Below are 24,355 nucleotides of genomic sequence, written 5' to 3' on the forward strand. Positions count from 1 at the left end.
CTTTTTTTTTTTTTTTTATCCTTTACTTGTGACTTTGCAGTGCAAAAGGTTCTCAGACTTCTTGTGTAGCTGTAACAGCACAAGTGCTAGCACTAGAAACATGCCAGGATAGTGCAGCCAGGGGAAGTCCATCTTTCAATCTTATCCCTTGGAGTCAGCAAAAATAATAATTAAAAAAAAAACAAAACAAAACAAACAAACAAACAAAAAAAACAGCCTTAGAAAGACTGGCACTGAACTGCAATCCAAATGAGAATACATCTGGATTCCCCAGGCATGGGGGCAAATGCCTGGGATAGGCAGTGAAGGTTGCTCTTACCACTGGCTGTAGCGATGCCTGCAGCTGTCACCTTGATGGGGCATGATGAGTAGTCTGAAATTCTTACACAGAATGCTTACCCATATTTGCCCCTCAAAGATGGTCCTGTACTTCTTTGTCTCAAGTTCATTTTTAAAAATAAAAAATACACACTGAGGGAAAGGAGTATGCAAGATGTTTTCTTAACATAACATTAAGATGACAGTTGTTCAGTGATGTCCTTCAACATCTTTCTGAGACATGAAAATTTAATTTTTAAAGAGCAAATATTTGTAACACCCGAAAGTGCATTTTCAAAGTCATTTATCTCTTGATTGAAGGTTAGAGGAAAAAATAAAAGATTTGAAAACAACAAATAGGACTTCTTCCCAGGCAAAACAGCCAAAGAAGCTTAGCTCCAGTGTTTAGGATATACACAGCAGAATCTGGAGTGATAGTACCTAATACCTCCCCTGCCAGACCTACCATGCTTACAGCAGAAAATAATCACTCTTCTTCATACAGACCAAAAGACTTATGTAGTGCTCTGTGTAGTGTCATTGAATTAAGTGCATACGTTCAGAGTAGTAAAAGAGTGTTGTCTCTGAGGTTAAGAGACAGCTTATGTTGTTCTTCACATTGAAATATTACTAAGGAGTTATGTAAGTGTTCATGTTTAGAATTGAAACTCTTGCAACAGTAGAAAAAATAACTTGCACATGCCTTTCTTTAAGATTACAGAGGTTCTCAAGCTTGTAAGAAATACTGAGCAGATCAAGTTTTCACATTTCAAGTTTCATAACCTGACAGCAAAGAACTGTCCATCTTCCAGCACTTCAGTTTACTCCACTGAGTGGGGTTTCTGAATAAAATCCATTTCTGTCATACAATTACCCAGCCTCTTAAAATTTCATTTTGCTATGGTGATACCTGAACATTTTTTTAAGTAACATGTCTAGTTTGCTTCATTTTTAGCACACCACAAGCATTTTTTATGAGCAAATTGGAGAAAGCAGTTCAAGCAAAAGGGTCCTTTAGAAACACAAACATGACTCTGCTAGGTATGTTTCCACAAAGTGCAATATAGAAGAAAAGGAATGTACCAACAAACGCATAATCTGCATTTCCCTATATAAAATAGAAGTGCTTAAGTATTTTAAGTACGGACTATAAAGAGTGACTGTCATCACTGTAGTTAGCTGTAGAAAAAAAAGATCCATCAATGATGTTGTGTGGGCAGTGGAAAGGTTATTAGAAAACAAGCCAGGAGTATATGTCAGATGACTTTCTTTGTCTTGATTATTTTCTCCTGCTTTGTTAATGAACGTTCTCCTATGAACTATGAGAGACAATTAACTTCTGTAGAAAGTGTAAGTTTATCTTTTAAATGTCATTGGAGTTACACTAAATAATATAAACCAAGACTGATAATTTTTAAACTGCTTTCATAGATTTTGGTTATTTTATTTGCACAGTCTTCTAGTTTTCTGTTTATTCAAGCACAAAAGCATAATTGTGTTTGTGATGTATGCCTGGAAGACAACAAGCACCTTCATTCCAATCACATCATGCAGTGTTTAAAACTTACATAAGAAACACCTGGGAATGAGCAGTAGATCAGAGCAGATCATCCGGAACAATTTTGGCTCTCTGTCAGCCTCAGAAAAATACACTGTGTAATAGCAAAGTATATAATTTCTTTGTTCATTTTACTTACGTGTCACTGGATACTGTAGCAACACACTAGTAATGGTGTATCACAGATTTATTGAGCCTGTGGTAACTGGAATGGTTTTCTTCATTTTCCAGAATTAATGCCATAATTATATAATGCAAGTATGAAAATACCAAGAGTTATCTTAAAACAATTAAGATGTACTTTACAGACAGAGAATTATTAAGTGAAAAGAGAGAACATGGCTGTAGGTAGTTAAGATATAAACATACATATATAGTACATATACTTCTACTTGAACAAATGAAGTATAGATAATTTTTAAAATGTATTACTCCATTAACTGCAGAATCCCATCCACCCATGAAAGAAGATATTTACATAAAGTGTATTTGACACCATTTAATTATACAGTCAACGCTGTAGCAAAGAGTGGCTTTGCCCTTGTCTACTTTAATGGTACTTTAAAGATGAAGGAAATAATAATACTTTGAAATGAGCTGCTAAAATGATCTTCTGCTCATGTATTAAAAATTGTTTTAGGAGAAAAAAATGATATAATTTATGATGTCTAAATATTAGTGATAAAATTTTGAGAGGAAGGTAGTTAAAAAGAAGGCTTAGAGAGAATATGAGTGTTGAAATCTGTAATGAGAAGCTCACAATGGGTTAAAGTAGTACCCAAACAATACATTCCAAAATCATTACCCTGTTAAATAGGGCTAAATACTGAACAATGCATTTTTCATAGCAATTATCAATAAAGAACTGCCTTGTAAACAAATGTTAAAGGACGTCTCTGAGCATCATGATCTGGAATTCAAATTCTTTATGGCAATGCAGAAAGAAGTCATAAGTGTAGAAGTAGTTAAATAAATTAAGTAGATAAAAAACATATTTATGGGATTATATAATGAATATACATCCTTATAACTAACTATTATGTCTTCACAAGTCTCCACAAGACCATGTCTTGTAGACAAGAACATTTTTAAGGGTTCTGATTGTATAAAGCCTTCACTCTGGAATTTCTAGAATAAGCTACTTAATAGTGCCAGCCTAGAATTTCCTTTCTTTTGGCTTCTTCTGTGAGCTCATGTGTTATTTTATGTAAAAAAAATAATCTAAAGTTTCAAACACATTCTTAAGAAATATTTCTCTCATTGCTCAGAAAGATAAAATTAGAGATTCTTAAAAACTTCAGGATCCAAAAATCCCTGCTGGGTTGTGAGGAACGCTCCAGCTTAGATAATATAATAGTCTGTTACTGAAGGAAGATAATTGCCAATGTTTGACCTAGAACCAATCAATTAAATGTAATTTTGAACATATCTGCAGTTCTGGGTAAAATACGAGGTCGTAAAATATGCATTTGTGTTGCAGGTTTAACAGGAAAGATAAGTCTTTTTATGATATATGTGTTCTTCAAGAAGTGAAGACTGTTGGGCTGACAAAGCTACTTATTTCACAATTGTAATTCAAACTGAAGTTCAGACTCTGTCAAAACGATTTACTCATTGCTCCATTTTTTTGCAGCATATTTGTGCAATTATAATCATTCAGGCACCCAGCTGTTTGTATCCCTGTCTTTCTGACATGTTTTTATAAATGATCTCTTTTGTAAGAAACGAAGTAGGTCAGTCAAATTCCAGCATGCTATGAATCAAGTGGTCCGGATTTATTTCAATTCAAGCCATTAGCGTTCAGATTGCCCTTTACTGTGTCATGCATGATCAGCAATGGGAGGACACAGAGAAACTCCCTGGACTTGGGCAATCAAGATAAAGGTCAGGACACTCACAGTCCATTTCTCTTAAGCTATTCGTGCTTTCTCAAAAAAAGCCAAGGACCCAGTGCAGGTTTGTGGCAGCATTACTCTTGCCAATCTCTAACATTAAGAAGTTCCAGTGTATGTTACTGACTACCTAAGAGAAGAGGTCACAGCCAGCAGCTATGCTTCTAGGTGCATTTTATAGAGTTTATTATGATACCCAGAATGTAGGAAGCATGTTATGTTTTCTCAAAAGAAGGAAATCATTTAGAAGTTCAGGTATCCATTTCTCCCCATCTTTTATGCCTCCTGCTTGTTATCCTCAAAAGGTTATGCACACAATAGACTTTTACTTAGGCTGTCAACTTCCAAGGACAGAACCAGTCTTCTGCTTCTTCTGTGCATGTATGCACACCTGTGTGTGCGCATATTATGTAGCACTGGAGGGTCTTTGAGTGTGCTCTACATAGCATCGATATATAAATAATAAATACTAATGATACATGGTCTGAACTGTGGTTATCTGCTATCACTGCTACTCTGTGTCCTTTCTCCCCAAATTGCTGAAGACACTTGCTATTTGGTGGCCAAATGCCTAGTTAGTCCCGTAACGAATCAGTGTTACGTCAAATGCTTTAAATCTTTTGTTTGCTTTCATTTATCTAAATTAAACCAGTCCATATAAGAATAAATCATTTACAGTCCCTTCTGCATCCATTCTCTTTGTATGTCCTCCCACTTGTTTTTCTACCTTCTGGGCATTTTCCCTGATCAAAACTAACAAGTATATTACTTGCTGTCATGTTCTTCCTTTGTTATTTTTAAAAATTAGTCTGAAAAACATGTGTATGCATCTCCAGTATCTTGGCTGGAATAATTCAGTGTCCTAAAATTATAGTCTATTTGTCTTTTAAATTTGACCTTTTTTAATGCTATAATAAGGGAATGGCCTCTGTTTCTCAGAGAGTTTTGGTATCTTCATCCCCAGCCTCTAACTGCATTTCTGGTCTATTTTATACTGACTTCTCTACTTATGTGAAAGTGGGTATTACCTCAAAAGATCTGTACCCAATCCTTTCATAAACTTCTTACTGTCTAACATCTCAATGTATCCTCCTCCAGATGAATTCAAAGTTAATGCGTCTCAATTCATGCATAATGTCAGAGATCTGTATGCAACGTATGTTATCCTGATACTTAGTTCAACTCTACTCATGAATTCTGATATGAATGCCTCAATATCTGAATTTTAATCACTTCAAAATTTAATTGTATTCTGTGAAAATCCAGCTTTTTTGAGAGGACTGGGGGGAGGAGGGGAGAGATTGAGAGAGAGAGCTGTGTTAGGCTAGTTCAGCATTGGAATGTGGCCTCCAATTATAACTGAGTACTCTAGAAATGCTGTTTCCTGTATTTGGAAATGTAGGAAGATAATTCTCTAAGTATTAGAAAATAACAGTGTTTCCATATAGGTTTGTATGATAAATAAATTCTGCCACATCTTACCTCACAGTTGAGATAATTGTCTGTAACTGCTTTGAATGTTTTCATTTTACTGGGGAATTAGAGACTAACTGGAAAGCACCACCAGACATAAATTATCTTTCTCCTTCTCCTCAAAGCCATACGAGGGGCTAAGACTTCAGGATCTGCGAAAGCTCAAGGATATGCTGATAGTGGAATCTGCTGACATGCTCCAAGCCCCACTGTTTACTGCAGAAGCTCTTCTTCGTGCGCATGGTAATCCAAAACCCTAAAGACTAAAAAAACTTCTTTTCAGTAAAATCAAAATTTCAGTTGTGAGTGTGTTCACTTTTTATTCCCAAGAAAAAGAGAAGTAATGGTTAATCAGATACCAGGACATAGTTCACACAGTACTTCAGAAAGAAGTTCTGCAGTATGTCAAAAAGCATTGAGGCAGACAGGCAAGTTGATAGGGAAGTGATTCAAACTAGGAATTACAGTGGAAGATGTTTGAACTTAAGCAAAATGGAGAAACAGAGCTTTCCTACTTTAGTGAGAGACACAGAAGTAGAACTTCCATGTTTTCATGTACCAAAAATGTCAAAGTTCATTTTTCCTATTTTTTGTCAGGTCATGATTTTCTGCCATTACATATTTGTAGATAAAACTAGATCAGAAGTGATTTTTATTTTTACTTTTTTGTCATAACAAAAGCAGTCTGACTGTTGTAGTATATGTTTGGAAACTGCCTCAGGGTTTAAAGCATATGAGCGTGTGTCCTTTTAAGGATTTTTACAGTTACTGCTTTAATGCACAGTGTACTTTTCTCTTTGTATATCTGTAACTAGTTTAATTTCACTGAAATCAGTCTGTGCCCTTGCTGTGTAATTTAAACTGGGTTTGTCAGAATAGGCAGATACTGAATTCAGTGGGTTTGCTCCAGACAACAGTATCTCTCTGAAACTCAGTGGAAGCTTTAGGCTTTCATTCAGCGATTCCAAATTTATGCTTACTGAAGCATCTGCATTGTTGCTGTATGCCAAAGGGACTACTCAGGCAGCTAATGGTTTCCATGCTCATCACTGTATTGCTGGATTAAGCTTTTGTGCCCTGATAGTTTCGTGGATTCCCTGTAAAAATAAAAGAGAGTGGAAAAAGTGAAACAGTAAAATATTACCTTAAACCCACAAAACTTGGCAGACTTTCATGAGAAGGTATGGTACCTTAAACATGTCTCCTTTAAATTGTTTTTGATAGGCTGTGTTCTCTTTAATATAGAATTTGGCCATCATGAACTTATGCCAGTGAATTTCAGTGCCAGTCCAATCATATATAAGGCACAGTCTTTGCACATACGTTTTTAAATATTGATTATTTGTTTAATTCTTATAGGGTATTTATAATATGCACAGTATTTGAATGCTAGTTTGGATTCTCTGAAAACTTCATTATGGCTGGACATTACGAAATATTTTACTAACAAGGTAGGCATGTTTTGTACACTGTGCAGAACTCTGGAGAAGAAAATGATGGCAATACTGTTCAAACTGGCAGCACAGTGCATAGTAAGTCCAAAAGCAATGAGGTTGATGTAAAGTGTGCAGAAATGTCTGCCAGCATCTAGTGAGCAGTGATTGAAAGTTGAGAAGGAATCAGTCTGCATTGCAAAGGTCACGCTACTGATGTTGCTTTAGAGAGGTAACTGTAACTAAATGCCACTGGCCAGTGTAGAGAAAAAATCACAGACGATTTGTAGTCATGAGAAAGTCAGCTATTTTGCCTGTAGCTGTGGTCAGACACTGGAAATTATTCAAACAGATTTTTTTCTTTTTATTTTGAAATGAAGACAGTGAGTTGGTTTAGCCTAGTAAAAGGAATAATTGAGCTATTTACAAGGCTTGAGGCAACCGGGAAATGCCAAATACCAAATCACAGTGTTTTTGCATTTGATCTTGAAATTCATAAAAGAATAATGCAAAATCTTGACTTAATTCACACCTAATGTGTGAAAAGCACATCTTAAATTTTTTGAACGAACGTTCTTATGTAATACTTTTAGTTGTTTACAGATGTAATATTTAATCCAACTAATTTGCTTTCTTTTATCATAGAACTGTATCAATTTACTGACCCAAGCTGCAAGAATTGCGAGTGGGTTGGGCTTTTTTCCCTTTTTTTAATTAAGAGACAGAAGTATGTAGAGTACGCGCCAAGATAAAGAAATGTTATTGTGGCAGTCATAAATAAAACTTTTCAGTTCTTTTGCAAATGTTTTTTCAACATTGTTCCTGTTTCTCTTCTATTTCATGCTAAAGCAATTGTTTTCAGGATAAAAGAGAGGCAATTCAGCAAATACGGCTATTTCATATTTTAATTAAACTCATAATTTAGTAAAGAAAACACAATGGAATCCATTCAGTACCCTGTATTTACCCTGGCTAATTTTAAAGGTGTCCTGCAAAAGGAGCTCAAGAAAACATGTGGCAAATTTTATCTATATGTTAGCATCAGCAAGCATCTCTCTGAGAGGCTATAAGGTCAAGGTAATTTGCAAAATGCTAATGACATTTATAATTATTGAAGTGTGTACATGTTCAGGCTCCATGGCTGCAAACAAATGAAATGAAACTAACCCAAGATATGGTTCAGCTTAGATAAGTAAAGCATGTCCAGATCAGTTTTCTTTTTAAATTAGGGAGCAGATTTTAGTTAAGGCAGCAATCATTATTTGACAGTGGCAATATTCTTACTAAGTTCAGTGCTTAGAACACATACATCTTTTTTCAATATTTATATGATAAAGGAATATTGTTTATCTTTTCCTGTATAAATTATAAAATTCAATAAAAACAATGCAGATCTTTTGGTTTATAAAAATGAGTTTCCAGTGTGAGTAGCTAAGATTAAAAACAATTTTTTTTTTCACTTAAGGTTAAAAACAAACAAGTAAAAACTTCAAAAAAAAATATTAAGTGATAGGAACAAATTGGGAAATTTCCTCTTGAAATTCTACTTCATCTGATCTGTGAGTACCGTTGATGGCTTTAGATTCAAATCAATATAGGAAATTGATAGGTTTATATTTAAATGAGAACTTTAAATTATTTCTGATAGGAAAAACTTTATTTGTAAGATGTCTTTAGTATTAATATTAGGGATCAGCAACCGAAAACATTTCAAACAATGATTAAGCAAGATCTGTATTTGCTTTAAGATGGACAATAAAGCTAATTTCATTATTTTTTTTTGTATTTAAATTGCAAATTTTGCATATACATTTGCTTATATTTGCTTATATTTATCATTGAAGACTGGGACAGGGAGAAGTTGCTTGAAGCATGGATGTCTAATCCAGAGAACTGCTGCCAGCGTTCGGGGGTTCAGATGCCGACTCCCCCTCCCAGCGGCTACAACGCGTGGGATACGCTGCCTTCTCCTCGAACTCCCCGCACTACTCGCTCTTCTGTGACTTCCCCTGATGAAATCAGCCCGTCACCGGGAGACATCGAGACAGCTGTGGTAAGTTTATAAATAGATCTGAAACTCACAGGGCAGAAGCGCGTGTGCCTAAACATAGCACACCTCCGTGGACAAGAAAGCTGCATTGTCATCTTGCTCGGAAAATACATTTGTAAAGATATAAGGCATTTCTCTTCCCGAAAGTGGGGAACAAAGAAGTTTACACCTTACATATTCTGTATAATAACACGATTGAGCATGTGGCTGATACAAAGGGCTCTGTTTTCACCTTGGCTGTCACTCACAGAGCAGAATTTTATGCAAACACAATAGCATCAGTACATTTGGCTTTTTTGAGCTTCTCTTCTCGTCTCATACTTCTCAAGATGTTTCACTTTCATTGTATCCATTTCCGTGAATATACTCAGTGCTGCGAACCCTGCCTTTTGAAAATTTTTTCTTTGGAAAACAAAATTCTCTTTGTCTGCATTTTGAAATGTCAGCCCACTAGTGTACTGTAAGCTTATAATTACTTTTACTATGTGTGGGCTGCTTCAAGCAGTTTACAAGGCTATTGCAAATTTGAAATATGAAAGCGCCTTTCATTAAAATCAGTGTGGTTCTTTTGGAAGACAGAGTTCTCTTTTTAATAATCCACAGCTGCAACATTATAAAACTTTTGCTCCATGACCTAAGCATTTTTTCTGGAATATTATATGCAGTCTTGCAAATGGATCATCCCTAGATCACATAAAAAATAAAAAAAAAACCAACTGTGTTCCTGCATAGAAACCTTTTATGTCTTTAATTGCAAAATGTTGAAAAAGAAGCTATATGGAATATTGTTGTAGTACATTTAATTACATTAGCAATGAAATATTGTCCAGGAATATTTCCTAATTAAAATGTATAATAAAAGATGTGTTTAGTTTTACATTGTGCTTTTTTTTTTTTTTTTTCATTTATGGTCCTTAAGCCAGCAATGCAGGCTGGGTAGTTGTATATCTAAATCCAGATCCAGATTCACACATTTAGTATTTCTGTTTGTTTAAAAATCTTGCAAAAAGCTTTCAAAATAATATTTTCAAAATGTTGTTTATGAAATAATACATATTTTTCTAAAGTCACTCATATCGGCAGACAAATGAAAAAAAAAAGTAGGTGAGATAAAACCACAAGCTGTAAAACTCCCTTCGGTTTTTGCATTTGCATCCTAACTTATAATTAAAACTGTCCCAGTACACATTCTATACTTGATATTCTGAACTCAAGTCTTCATTAACTGACTTACATGTATTTTGAAGCTATGTTTTAAACAACATTGAAAACACAAATTTAATAGGGAACAGTTTTGATGCATTGTCAACTTCTAAAATACTTAATTTGGCAAGACAATTAGCTAAAATGTCTGAAATAACAATTAATTCCTTCATTTAGAGGCAGACATTTTTGGTTTAGTTCCGTTTTGGCTGTAACACAAGTGCTTCTTAAAAGTCACATAACAAACTAATATTTTGGAAATATTGTCCTTTGTGTGTAAAATAGCTAATGTATTGAAAGTTGAAGTAAGTTTTCATGGAATCTTAGTTCCAATTGAAATAAAAATCTACTTATGTTCTTTGGTGAATGTGAAACATTTACCTTCCATGCCTAACCATAACCAATGAGTAATGTCATCCCTGATAAATATTTTCATAGTAAGGGCCTCAGTATTCTATGTTTTTTTTTCTACAGTACCTAGTAGTATAAAATGAAGCAGAGGTGTCTTCTTTTGGAACATTTGTAGATTAACTCATTCTTTATTTTGACTGAAAGATTCAATGTATTAAAAATAGTATTTTTGTAGATTATTACCTAAAATAGTTGCTGCTGTTGTACAACCAAATTGTTCCTACTTGATTTGGACCTGATTGTTTGACATGCTGAATATTTCCTGAAGCCTCTGTGATTTCCAAACTCTATTTCAGGCTCTGAATCTGATGCAAACTTCAGGTCCCATTTTCCCTCAAAACTGAGGTCTGAGTGCTCTGCACAATGAAGCACTTGCTGAGCTGAAGAACATGACAGAAGGCACCACAAAATGTGGTGTTTGGATAGGGAGGTATAGAAAGAAAGATACATAATCTTTCCCATTTCTATTTCTAAGCTATTTCTGTAGCTTAAATTACCTTTTTTTTTTTTTATGTATACAGTTAGATTTTTCTCCCTATTGAGTACTTTTTGTTTTTGCTGAGATTTTCCAGATTAGTTTGTGGTGCTAACAATATGAAAAGCTTTATGATTTTTCTTAATCAGTATTTTTTCGTCTACAGTGTGACATTTGTATGTGTAATATTTCTGTGTTTGAAGACCCAGTGGATATGCCTTGCGGACATGACTTCTGCAGAGCATGCTGGGAGGCGTGAGTATATGTACTTTTATTTTGAGAAACTTTCATATTTCCTATATTGAAGAGGGAAGGGGTTTCAGAGAGTTGCTGTTTTGATCCTATTAAATATTTAAGTTGTCATTCAAAGTGGCCATCTACTGATTTAGTACTGATGTAATGCTTGCTGTAGTTCAGCAAAGCTCTTAAGCATGTTTCAATCATGAGTGTGAATAGATGAGCCTACTCTTGATCTGCTCAGTGTGTTCATCGTGGTGGCATTGGGGTTCACACTTCCTGAGTTAAGCATATGCTTAATTCCATCTCTTAGTTCAGCACACTGAACTTAGGCATTGTAAATCCATTTTCAGTCAGAAAAGCAATTAAAATGCATTTTTACATTGAATGTTAATAACTGAGTAGATTTAGCTGGAATGCTCTGCTGGTGTAATGTTCTCATTACTACATAATTTTTTAAGTCTAGATAGTCATGCTAGTAAAAAAAAATCAGTCATGGACAATTATATTAGTATAAATATTAATCATACTTCCCAGGAATAATTATATCTGTATGCAGTGCATTTTTATTCATCTTCCCAGTCAGGAGACTGTAGTACTTGCACTGTACCACTACAGTGTCTTGTTATAGTGTCATATCAGCACAGCTAGTCCTACTGCATATAATACTGATTTACATGTATATGAACCCATTCCTCCTATGTTAAGGATGAGCACTTTCTCTACGAGCTTTTAGAAGGCGTTTTTTTCAGTGTTCAGAGAATTAATAGTTACGCTCCTTTATTATAAATTGTTACACGGTAATTTAGAAGTTATGAAGAGATACTGGCTTGATATGGTGCTGGACTACACATACTGTGATTTGTGTATGCTCTCAGAACTACAATTCAATGTCAAGCAAGTGTTTGCAGTGGCATGTTTGGGTGGGATTCATCCTTCCAAGCCAGTCATTTCTGTTATGCAGAGTATAGCCAGGACTGAGTTATCCCATTTGAAGATGAATCTAAGATGGATTGAAATGGCAAGTCTCTCTACATTAACAGTTGAAGGACCCAAGATGACTAACTTAGAAATGTTTATCCTTCAGATGAATAAAGCTAGATGAGATAAATACCATCCCTGATACCAGATTAATAAAGAAGTACTAGCTTGTAAACTAAGCATCTTTGTGCACTGTGAGTTGAAGTCCAGTTTTCATCAGATTTCTGAGCTTTTTCTGTCTTGCATTCTAGTAGTTAGGAACTACAATGTTCTCTGTTTAGAAACTTGTTTCCAAGAGCAGAGCTATTTTGACTAGCACAGTTGTAAAAATTAATTGCACATAAAATTAATTATTTCCTAGATTAATTACATTTATATGTTCTGTTTAAGTTAGAAGTAATGCTCAGTTTAATTAAACATTGCATAGCAGTATCTGATAAATGGTGAGGATGGAAACTGCAAACACACAAGGCTATGATGGTGCTCACTTCTGAACTGTGACAGTGTTATTTTTTTTAATTATGCTGTTCATCAAATCTGCAGTCCTTTTGAGCTGAAACCGATACTTTCTGTTCTTTTTTTTAAAAAAAAAAATGATTAATCTGTATATATATGAACCTAGTATAAAGTATTCAGCAGCCTTTTAATATTTACTTTTTATTCACAAATACTGACTGACAAAATTCTGGCAGATTTTTGAATCTGAAAATTCAGGAGGGTGAAGCTCACAACATTTTTTGCCCAGCATATGATTGTTTCCAGCTTGTGCCTGTAGACATCATAGAAAGTGTGGTTTCCAAGGAGATGGACAAAAGATACCTTCAATTTGACATTAAGGTAAATTATCAAACTGTTCTTCTATTGTTGACGTGTGTTTCATTTTATTAAAAGCACCATACAACTTCTATGTGAAATGCTGCATCATATCTGTTGTTTAAAATACAATCCTGTTGCATGTGACAAGTCTCTAATGCCCAGTACTGAAGTCTTACACAGTATGGTGGGAATGGAACGGAACGGAATGGAACAGAGCAGTTTGGTTCAGTTCAGTTCAGTTGGAAGGGCCCCACAGAGACCATCAAGTCAGCCTTCAGGACTGACCACAAGCTGAAGCACGTCACCGAGAGCATTGTCTAAACATCCCTTGAGCTCTGACAGACATGGGGCACCACCTGCCTCTCCACGAAGCCCGTGCTGGTGTGTGACCACCCTCATGGCACTGACATTTCTCCTCATGCCCAGCCTGGTGCAGCTCTGTGCCCTTCCCACGCCCTGCCATCGCTCAACAGGGAGCAGAGGCCAGCACCTCCCTCTGCATCTCCCCTCCTCAGGAGGATGCCCAGAGCCATGAGGCTGCCTCTCGGCCTCCTCTTCTCCACTCCAGACAGCCCAGTTATCCCCAGCGTCTCCTCACAGCACAGGCCTTCCAGCCCTGTGCATATGCAGTAGAAGTTCACACTTAGCCATATCACAGAGAATTTGACCTGCACACTTTGAACATTTTGTGAGGGATATAAATTTGGATCTTAGCATAATACTAAGTCTGGAGTATTATTGTTATTTCCCAAATAAATACTATTTTTTTAAATGGAGATTAAATTATTCTCTTTTAACAATTGTATAAAGCCTGTCAAAGTAGCTGTGGTTGTCTATGCTTTTTGGCTTTGGTCCTTCAAGGGAAGATTATGATGACAGATATGTCAATGATAAGATCTGATCTTTTATGTTAAAATATTTTCAATTTTTTTCTCTTTTTTCAGGCCTTTGTTGAAAATAATCCTGCTATTAAATGGTGTCCTATACCAGGCTGTGAAAGAGCAGTAAGGCTAACAAGACAAGGAACAAATTCAACAGGATCAGATACACTTAGCTTCCCTATGCTAAAAGCCCCTGCTGTAGATTGTGGAAAAGGACATCTTTTCTGCTGGTTAGTACTAGGAACTTATCTCTACATAAACTCATTGCCACTGCTATTCCAAGGATTAATAGAAAGTTAAAAGTGGCACTTAGTATGAAGCATACAACAACAAAAAATATGGGATGGTATATGACTGTAGTATTCTGTATTCATGCAGTAAGGAAACTCATGTGCACAAACATTTCAGTATTTTGGGGCACTAAAGTTTCAGCAAAGGTTTATAATATTGTCGTGTTATTTATTGGTTCTAACTGATGCAAAACAGTGGCATGAAGTGACGTGATTTTCTCTTTTTAGGGAGTAGGAGTATAGGTAGAGGGATTTTTTGCGTCTGTTGTGGATTGTTGTAGCATATCTGATATTCAGAATTATAGCATAGAAAATGAGCAAAGTTTGGCTCTTTCAGAATTTTGGTGGAATCACATCAGAAAAGCTGGAGCTTAAACAGAGCTGTGAAGGATCTTTTGCTCCATACATAGCCAGTTGTTTGCTGGATCGCTCCGATCATTGTTTCACTTTTTCAACACTTTTTCTTATTAAGTCTTAAGTTGAATACAAGCTCAAGAAGGAGTGAAGAAACATTAAAACATTTTTTAAAAACATCCCTCAGATTGCCTGAGCTGTCTGTCTTCAGCAGTTTCAGGGAAAGGGCAAGAACAATATCAACAAAAGCAAAAAAGTGGTGGGATATTTTTCTGAAATCTGGCACAAGCCCTGTCCTTGCTCCTTAAGATTATCAGACTGGTAACTTAAGACTGTTGACTGATTTAAGACTGTTGTAGTGGGACGTCTTTTTTGCTTTGGAAAACCAAAAAAGGTCAACGTAAGTATAAACATTTAGACAAGCTGTGTAATCCTTCTTTTCATTTTTCAATTGAAACCATGATACAAGAAGAAGAGATCCTGAGTAATCTGCTTGATTCCAAATATCATAAGACTCTTAATGAACGATAATTCTGATTTTAGTTCTTTCCTTATATGAATGGAAATGAAGAAGGAATAAGAGGAAAGTAGACATAATGAAGCAACCAGGAAAGCTGGAAAACAGAACTTCTTGAGAACAAGTTGTTCACAACGGATGGAGAACTCAGAAAGAAATAAATCCTGTGAAAACAAACCAGAAAATGATTTCACAGTGAACATATAACAAACCTTAGTGCCATTCCACAAGAAGGTACCAGCCTCTCATCCTTGCTTCTGTGTCCTAACAGAGAATCAACCTTCTATTGACCTGAAGGACAGAGTTTGAGATTACTTCAGTGTAATATTGACACGGTCTTTCAGACATTGGCAGCCTCTTCTTCCTTAACATTGGCTGAATGCACTAACTCCTTAGAGTGTTCTCTAAATATGAATACGTTCTCCGAGTGCCTGATTTTTATGAGAAATTTCTTTTTTATGCTTCCTGATAATATTTCTTTATGTTCTTTTTATGTTAATGCTTTGAGATACTGCACAAGTGAATATGACTAAGGTCTTGAAAAAAGACACAATTCTATCAGCAAAATGTCCAAGAAGGTATTTCCAATGCCTTTTTTTCCTCCCCACAAAAGAAGACTTTCAGCAATGGCAAGAAAGTTCTGCTAGCAACTGAAGCATTCTGCAGTACTATAAAACAGAACGTTTTGCTGAGGACGGTCATGTTAGTCTCATAGTACAAAACACTGCATGATAAAAATAGCTCTTCTGGAGAAAAAGAAAGCGTGTTCTCAGTTCAGAGGGTCTTCATCATCACTGTATGCTTGAAGGGAGCTTGCTTTATATCTTTAAAGTTCAATCAACACATCCCACATTTCCATACTTCTGTCAGTTCTGCACGATTTCCCAAATAATCTACAGCTTAGACATTACAATATCAATTTATACTGCAGTTAGTAAGAGATTCTTCAGAATCTATACATTAGAAAACCCCAACCAACCCATAGATAATCACTTGCTATAATGTAGTAAGGAACAATCTGTGAGGATATATCAGTGTGGAATGTCCATTTGTAGGATCTGTAGCCTTTCTCCTCATAAAATCAAGAAAATATAAAAGTAGGAATGTTCTTCTTAAGCATGGGGTTCCTTGGAAGGTACTCATTTTTCATTACCTGCCAGTAACAACACCTTCAACAGAATCTAATCTGTTGTGACAAATACAAAATTCCATTCCTTTTCAGAAAAATTACTGAGATTCTTAAATGTAGTGCAAATGAAAATGGTGCATGAATCCTACATCTGTATCAGACAGATTCTGTATATATAAAACCCCTTCATGCTGTGTCAGACACATAAGGAATTGTAGCAAGCAGACACTTCTGGAAAACAGTCTTAGCAGGTACTGCATGCTTAGTTTTGCACCATCAATCCTCACTCCTGTCTCTCAAAGACACAAGACTGTCTTTTACCTTCTCAGGAGATAAAATATTCCATAAAATATTTTCGTAGAAACTAAGTTAGACTAGGGAGCTCCCATCTTACAATGTGAAGAGTGTGGCTTTCTCATTTATACTGAGATTTTTCAAGATTTCTAAGGGACTCAGTGCAATTCTTGAAATATTTGCTTATTCCTTATGGTAGGATTGTTGAAAATGTCAGTTCTGTTTTCCAAATGTTCTCTAAAATTCTGTAAAGGGTGTTTCATTTTCCACTTTCCATGTTCTGAAAATATTTCAGACTTAAGGACTAAAAATCAGTCTGTCTAAAAGTTCACATATTTGAAAATCAAAGTCCCTTCCTTCTCCCTTCCCACACAGTAGTAGATTGACTGATCAGCTTTTGACTTTAAACTGAGTTTGTTAAAGTTATTTTTTATAATTTCAGTACTTCCTGGGAACAAATACTGTGAGAGAGGCCTGGACTCTTTTGAAATCAATGATTTAAGAGTACTACTGTCCCACAGGTGTGAAAGGTGTCAGTTTTGAACTGTGCTGAGGTTGTCTTATTATAGACTATCTATTCATGCTTGTACAAATCTTTTCCAACTACAGAATCTTAAGCATCTCCAAAGTGGAGCTCCTTGTGTCATGAATTTAAGCTTGTTATATAGCAGACTAGCTAGTGGAAAAAAGGTTAAAAACTGTGCTCCTAGTCCTTTCTTTGTTCAGATATTCCTGTTTAAAATGTGGACAAGAGTGATCAGAGAGATACTAATTTAGCTTCTGAATCTGCACTGCAGAAAGCAGTTCACCATTTGATCTGCGGAAAACTTGCATATGTTCTGATGCAGCTGGCGCCCATCAGATATTTACTCCATCTGATTTTTTTTTGTTTGATGTGGCAGATGTCTGAGGCTGTGTGCCACCTCTCCAGTAAAATAGGGAGTCATTACAAATCCAGAGTCCATATTGACGCATCTACCTACACACAAGAACCATCTGGAAGCCATTTATCTGCTGCTGTATGGTAGTGATTGCCATCCTTAAACCTAGTACTAACCTCAAGACAAGCTCAAGGGACTCATTTCTCTACTTTGTCCATTTCATTTGGAGACTGATGGAAAGAGCAAAAATCCATAAGCATTTAAAGCTGATTGAAGGGCTTGGATCTTGTTCTGGACTGAAAGCATGAATCTAGTTAAAGATTAATTATTACTACTGCATAGGTACAAATAATACTACATAAAATGAATTTCAGCAATAGCAAACTACCTAGTTTTGGATAATCTCTTTATTACGAGTTGAAATTTAGCTTTATCATAGAAACTGTACTAGCATTTTTTGTGGCTCTAAAGTAGTACTTTGTCCTAACTTAAAGTGCAAACCTGATGATTTAATTCAGGTTGTAATTTTAAAAGCTCTATTCCTTTCCTGTCTCATTTAAATTCTTTATTAATCTTAATGATGGTCATCTATGCTTGTGAGTAAGTGGTCTAAGAATATTTTAAAATAATGTTAATTGGATGACTTTTTATCTTCCTGACTTAATTAAAGTTTGAGTGTGACTTGATAAGTTTCCATGGCCTTTTAGCTTGAACCAATTTCAACTTTCATTCTAAATCTCTAAATGAATAGTTATTGTGTATACATCTTAATTTTCAGGGAATGTCTTGGTGAAGCACATGAACCTTGTGACTGCCAAACCTGGAAGGATTGGCTACAGAAAATATCTGAAATGAAACCAGAAGAACGTAAGTTGTGCCTTTTTTATTCTTATTATTTTGTTGTTTTCTTCTATTTTTAGTGGGGTTTTTTAGTAGCATTAATTAAAACCTTTACATTGGTTGAAAAATAGGATAAAGAAGAGAAAGAAAAGCAAATTGCTGAACGAGGAGCAGCTTCACGCTTTATCTGCGTATGAGGACGAAGTAACGGCAGACTTTAGCCATTCCTCCCTATTCTCTCTTCATAAATCCGCATGGGGTTCAGATAGATTTTTTTCCCTTCCTCTTACAGCTTCCTTCATTATTTTTTCATTTATTACTGAATATAACTTTATTTGTGCTGGACAACTTAAAATCCTTATCCCAGTCTATACGTCCATTAGAATTGTGTTCCATGCAGTTGTTTGTGTGCTTTAAAACTATTTAAAGGCAACAAGTGATGATAATGGTAAGGCTGAGGGTGAATTGCAAGGGAATTGTGGGGAATGGCTTAATGTTAAATAACTGTTAGTGAAACAGCTAACAAAGATGGGGTTTACACAGGACAGATGTTTTCTTGGTCAACAGAAACAAGCATACAAAAAAATAACAGTAACTTGAATAAACAGTATCTTAACTTGATTACCACAGTTGAACCTTTCCACAGTATGTCATAGATTATTCTGAAATGCATATAAAGTGGTATAGATGCAGATTATACCATGCTTAGTCAAACAATGCAATTTTTTCCTATGTTTTTCTCATTTATATATATGCTATATATGACACATACTACACTATGCATAAATAATATGGATAAGATTATTATGTAAAAATGAGTAGGTGTGTATATTTATATATATGTGAGAAATATATATAGTGAGGAATTACAATACTCTATCAAGAAAAAGGTAAACACATATCTTTCCTAATCTGATTTTCACAAGATATTAAACAGCTACAATTTCAACTTGTCTTGTTTTCGCATGCTTCACATCCTCCTGTCACCCTCATAAAGTTGTGGGAGTTAGTGAGGCATATGAAGATGCTGCCAACTGTCTGTGGTTACTAACTAACTCCAAACCATGCGCCAACTGCAAATCTCCAATTCAAAAGAATGAGGGCTGCAACCACATGCAATGTGCGAAGGTAAGAAATGACCTTTCATGTAATTTGTTGTGAAACCATAATTCAGGTTGTGTGTGTCATAGATACATTTCAGGAGCACAGAAGTCCAAAACCTCTGAAATGTGTCTAAGATCTAATGGAACCTGGTGCAAGAATTGCATAATTTGCAAATCGTTAGTTACATATATTTAGAAGATGTTTCATATTTAGTGAAATTTGTTTGGCTGGCAGGTGAGCACTGTAATTATCAAGATTTCGTAAACACCTGACAATTACTGGCAATACAGTATGAAACCTAAGGGAACAGAAATCATTGATAGTTTAATCATCGTTAATAATGTAGAAGAGAATGAACACTTGCAGTTGGCAGAAGATGATATATTTTAAGAAATGGTAAGGTCTAATGAATGTTTTGCCTTCATGCATTTTTCTTTCGCATTATTTCTCTACATGGCAAGACAACAGAGAAGTTTAAATGAAAACTGTAAACACAAATTAATCAGTAGGAATGAAAAGACAGGAAAGGGTAATACCAAAAGAAACTTATTGGTGACAGCAGCCAAAAAATTAGTCATGAGTTTGCACAGTGCTACTGAAATAGAAAAAATATTTTTGCCATGAGTACAGTATAATTTGAAAACACTTTTTCTATCAAATTAGTTAAAAACAGCATATTTAGCATGCTGTTTCTCTATGTCAGAAATATCTTATATAACCACAGCTAATACCTGTTTGAGGGTGATCATTGAAAATACGAAGGTTGCACTTATTTGACATAGTTAGCTTCCAATAAAAAGTTAAGAGGTTTAGAAAGTAATTCTCTTCATTTTTCTGGAAATGTGTTAGTTTCCATTGCTATCCAGGTCTTATTTTCTTTATATTATCATCACATATTTTGTCTGACACGAGCTGAGGATTGGGTTTGGGTTTCTTTTTTTTTTTGGTGTAGTTTGTCTGCAGCAGCAGAGAACAGATTCTGTTCTACTTCAGTTTATGCCAAGTTTGCTGTTCTTTTTTTTTCTTCTTAAATAATTTTTAAAAGAGGTCATAAATTCCATAGCACTAAAAAGTGTAATAAGGTATGTTGTTCAGCTCAATTTGAAATCTTCCAGACTGTAAACAGAGTGCTTGAAATAGGTATTTGCAGAAGGATTGCATTGGTGTCAAGATTTAAACAATTCATATATGAGATGTAGAATCATGGGAACGTTTAGGCTGAAAAAGACCCTTAAAATCAACAAGTCCAGTCATCCCCTAACTCTCCCATGTCCATCACTAAACCATGTCCCTAAGTGCCACATCCACACATCTCTTAGATACCTCCAGCGATGAGGACTCCACCACCACAGTGGGCAGTCCATTCCAATGCCTAACCACTTTTCCTGTTAACAAATTCATCCTAATATCCAAACTAAACCTCTCTTCCTGGAGCAACTCAAGGCCATTTCCTCATGTCCTGTCACTTTTTAACTGGAAAAAAAGAGACTGAGACCCTCCTTGCTGCAACCTCCTTTCAGGGAGATATACATGTAGAGAGCTATGAGGTCTCCCCTCAGCTTCCTTTTCTTCAGACTGAACAGCCCCATTTCCTTCCATTGCTCCTCATATGTCTGGTTTTCTAGTCCCTTCACCAGGTTTGTTGCTCTGGCTTTAGCAACTCGATGTCCTTTTTGTAGTGAGGGGCCCAGAACTAAACACAGTACTCGAAGTGTGGTCTCACCAGCACTGGGTACTGAGTGAAAATCCCTCCCCTCGTCCCGCTGGCCATGCTGTTCCTCACAGAGGCCAGGCCACCGTTGGCCTTCTTTGCCACCTGGGCACATTGCAGGCTCCTGTTCAGCCAGTGTAACAAAATGTTCAGGATGTGACAAAGCCTCTTCAGTTACTTGACAGCAGTTGTTGTCACTGAGCTCCTCTCAAAAGAATGAAAGTATGGCTTAAGACTTGAGAGGACTTCGACTACTAAGCACTGGTGAATATAGATAATTTAATTTAGTACCATCCTGAGGCGCTGGCTGACAACCACAATTCTATTCCCCTTTGATGTCGTTCCTTATAAACAGCTTAAAGTGCCCTTAAATCAGTCAGCTTCCCTTTGTCGTGGAGAGATCTCTGCACACAGAGGCAGCCTCCCCTCAGCCTGGTGAGAAAGTAAAGGAAGGGGAACCTCGGGATCACTGCAGGGCTCAGATGCAAGGTATTGCGGACACCTCGCTTGTCTCTTCCTCCACTGAAGGAAGGGCCTGTTACAAAGCCTCTGCCTTCCCTGCAGTAAGTTCTGCTCAAGCCTACTACGTGGTGAGTAGAGAGCTGCAACCACCTCTTAGGAGCTAGCATGTACCTCAGTGTAGAGACGACGCTGTTCTGTCACAGAATCCATTTCTGTATTTAAGCAGGCACCGTACTGTTTTATGAGCCTGGTTTCTAAGGTAACGAGGCTCATGCAGTCCTGCTGTCTCTCACTCCCCTAACTCTAGTAGCTTTTAACCTTCTGGGTACTTTGAACCAGATAGAGGAGGGGGCATTGCAGATACTAAATCACCACAAATTTCACAAAACTTGGTAGCTCCATGGTACAGAGGCTTAATTTGTACTGCCCCCAAGAGAGAGGCTGAAATACCTACTCAGCAGTTACCTGCTCAGCAATTACCTCTTCTGCTTGACTCAGACGGTGGCCAGGCAGCACGTGTCATTTGGTAAGCCCAGCCAGTGCTGCCACATGGATAGCTGATCATAAAGGCGAATAAAACAGAGCCCAGGGTTTTGGGAGATGAGTCAGAACAGATGGACGCGGTTTTGAATGTTTAATGAGAGTGAACCTCGGGTTATTGAGGAGGCTTTCGGTGATGTGCTGAGAGATTAGAGGATACATATGGTGGAGTGATCATGGAGGGAGGTAATTTGAGAGAGGTGGCATTATTGCAGTAGGAACATATACACATATAAATGAATAGGAAATGAAGCTTTAATAGTTCTGTTTGTTGTGGAATAACTTGCTTCGTGCTGTTTTGTTTTTTTTTTTTAATTTTGCTACAATTTTTTTCTAATGGATGTTTCTGAATGATAGGCAAATGATATACACTTCAGACTTTTGTATACAACTATTTGCAAACTTCATTCTCAGCACTCATCTTACCATTTTGTATAAGCAAACATCTTCAAAAAATATTTAAATAAAAGGTACAGCACAATAGCAAGAAGAAAGAAGTTTGCATTGGTTTTTAGAAGAAAATTAACATCAGTGGTAAGACAAAATTAGCAAAAGTACAATGCAGGAATTGGATTTCTTTTTGTCATGTAATATAATTAATTGAACAACTTCTTATGAAGTTATTGAGTGTTCCATAGAATCGTAGAATATCTGAGTTGGAAGGGGAAGATGTAGCTTAATTTATTGAATTCAAATAATAATGTTAATGGCTTCCTATTTACTAATTCGTAAATTTTTGCTTCTGTTATTCAGAATTTTTCTTTGTTCATTTGTAAAACAGATAAAATGAACCGGAATGACCAAGTCTTAAAGTCTTTTGCACACCCATCCATAAACAGCTTCCAATTATTTTGAAATAAACTAGCTGAGAATTCAGTGCTGAGTTGAAAATAATACAGTTTGACCTTCCCTAATGCAGAGCATGTCTGGATAAGACAGATCTCCTTGTGTTACCTGTTTTGAAAACTTTCTACTCAGTAAACACAGAAAAGGCTTAACTTGAAGTAATCACTCTTCAAATTCATGTTCTGTGTTTTTTTTCTCTCTTGCTTTAGTAGTTGCTATTAATATTTTACATCATGATTACATGATTAAAATACCAGTAATCACATATTTTGAATTGCTATCAGAAAACAAGTAAAAAAAAAAAAAAAAGGTAAAATCATTTTTCACCTAAGCTTTCTGTTTTCTTTAGGCTTATGTTTTTTGAAATTTATTAAATAAAGTCAGTTAGGCACTTCTAAGGTTTTAAGTGCCCTTTCTGCGTTACAGCAGATACTAAATCATAGCACTTCTTTCACATTCACTGCACTACAAAGATACCAGCAGGGCTGCAGATGAGAATAGTAAATTTCAAAAGCACCCTTCTTGAACTGTTGATATTTATCACTGTAAAGGCAGACTAGGACTGAGTGAAGAACTGTTCTTCTCTGTATGGAGAATATTCAGGATTCTAAAAAATACTGCTTTCCAATTTGCAAAAAAGGCAAAATCCTGAATGTTTTTCATTAACCAACAACTGAAGAAAACGCAGGTAAGATCAGTTGAAGAACTGCATTTCGGTAACTGAAGTAATTAGGGTTTTTTGAGTGTTTTACAGTTAAAGTCATTCATGTATAAATCATTTGTTTCATTTTAATGATTTAGAAATTAAATTTACTGATAATTTCACATCTCTCTTAGAGCCAGGAAATTTGATAAAATTCTCCCTTTCTCATCTGCTGTTCCTGTGTCATTTTAAAAATGGGACTTTTAAAAACAAAACAAACAAACAAAAAAAAAACACCTAATCATCTCTATTTATCGCTTGCTTTATTTCATCCATTCAAAACTTAACTTGTAGGTCCAACATAATCTTGGGAATCAAGGAATAAAAATTATGACTTCCACGGTTTTATAACCAAGATCTTCTATAGTACATAAAATAAGAAGGAGGCTCCTCAGAAATTCTATTTAAACTATAAGTACAGTCAGAATAATGTTAATTCATTTTTTCATGGGAGAGAATAATGATGCATAACCGCAGACCTACAATGTATCAGCTTCTTTCTTTTTTCCCCATGTTTTTCTGAAGTGCAAATATGACTTTTGCTGGATATGCCTAGAAGAATGGAAGAAGCACAGCTCTTCTACTGGAGGCTATTACAGATGTACTCGCTATGAAGTTATTCAACATGTCGAGGAACAGTCCAAGGAGATGACAGTAGAGGTAACAAATAAATGTGTTTGTTTAAAAAAATAGTGCTAAGGCTGCAGCTTTCTGTTTAGGGTAAATTCAGTCAAAATTCTTCCCAACCAGAATTTTAACTGGGAAAATATAATTTTGAATATAACAAAAAGACAGAAAGAAAACACTGCTTATTTGTGGACAGAAGTGTAAGATTTGGTTCTTCTTTTGGCTTTGGTAGCAACCACTGGTTGGCTTTAGACAAGTCAATATACTTCTCTGTGCCATGGTTTCCTTTTGTGAAATGTGTGTGCTGGTCCTGTAATTAGGTACTGTGC

The 24,355-nt window shown here is 35.9% G+C and overlaps 1 protein-coding gene across 3 annotated transcripts in view; it reads left to right on the forward strand.

Annotated features, from left to right (window-relative positions):
* Positions 1 to 24,355, forward strand: part of ANKIB1 (ankyrin repeat and IBR domain containing 1) — a 97,422-nt gene that overhangs the window by 59,886 nt on the left and 13,181 nt on the right. For all 3 annotated transcript variants that reach the window (XM_032182634.1, XM_032182636.1, XM_032182635.1), the window contains exons 5-12: positions 5,367 to 5,484; positions 8,519 to 8,727; positions 10,980 to 11,068; positions 12,724 to 12,868; positions 13,792 to 13,958; positions 17,972 to 18,060; positions 19,031 to 19,161; positions 23,925 to 24,059. In XM_032182634.1, coding sequence (XP_032038525.1) covers positions 5,367 to 5,484; positions 8,519 to 8,727; positions 10,980 to 11,068; positions 12,724 to 12,868; positions 13,792 to 13,958; positions 17,972 to 18,060; positions 19,031 to 19,161; positions 23,925 to 24,059 — 1,083 coding nt within the window. The remainder of the gene's footprint in view (positions 1 to 5,366; positions 5,485 to 8,518; positions 8,728 to 10,979; positions 11,069 to 12,723; positions 12,869 to 13,791; positions 13,959 to 17,971; positions 18,061 to 19,030; positions 19,162 to 23,924; positions 24,060 to 24,355) is intronic.

This window comes from Aythya fuligula, chromosome 2, assembly GCF_009819795.1.
Source record: "Aythya fuligula isolate bAytFul2 chromosome 2, bAytFul2.pri, whole genome shotgun sequence".
Taxonomy (NCBI): Eukaryota; Metazoa; Chordata; class Aves; order Anseriformes; family Anatidae; genus Aythya; species Aythya fuligula.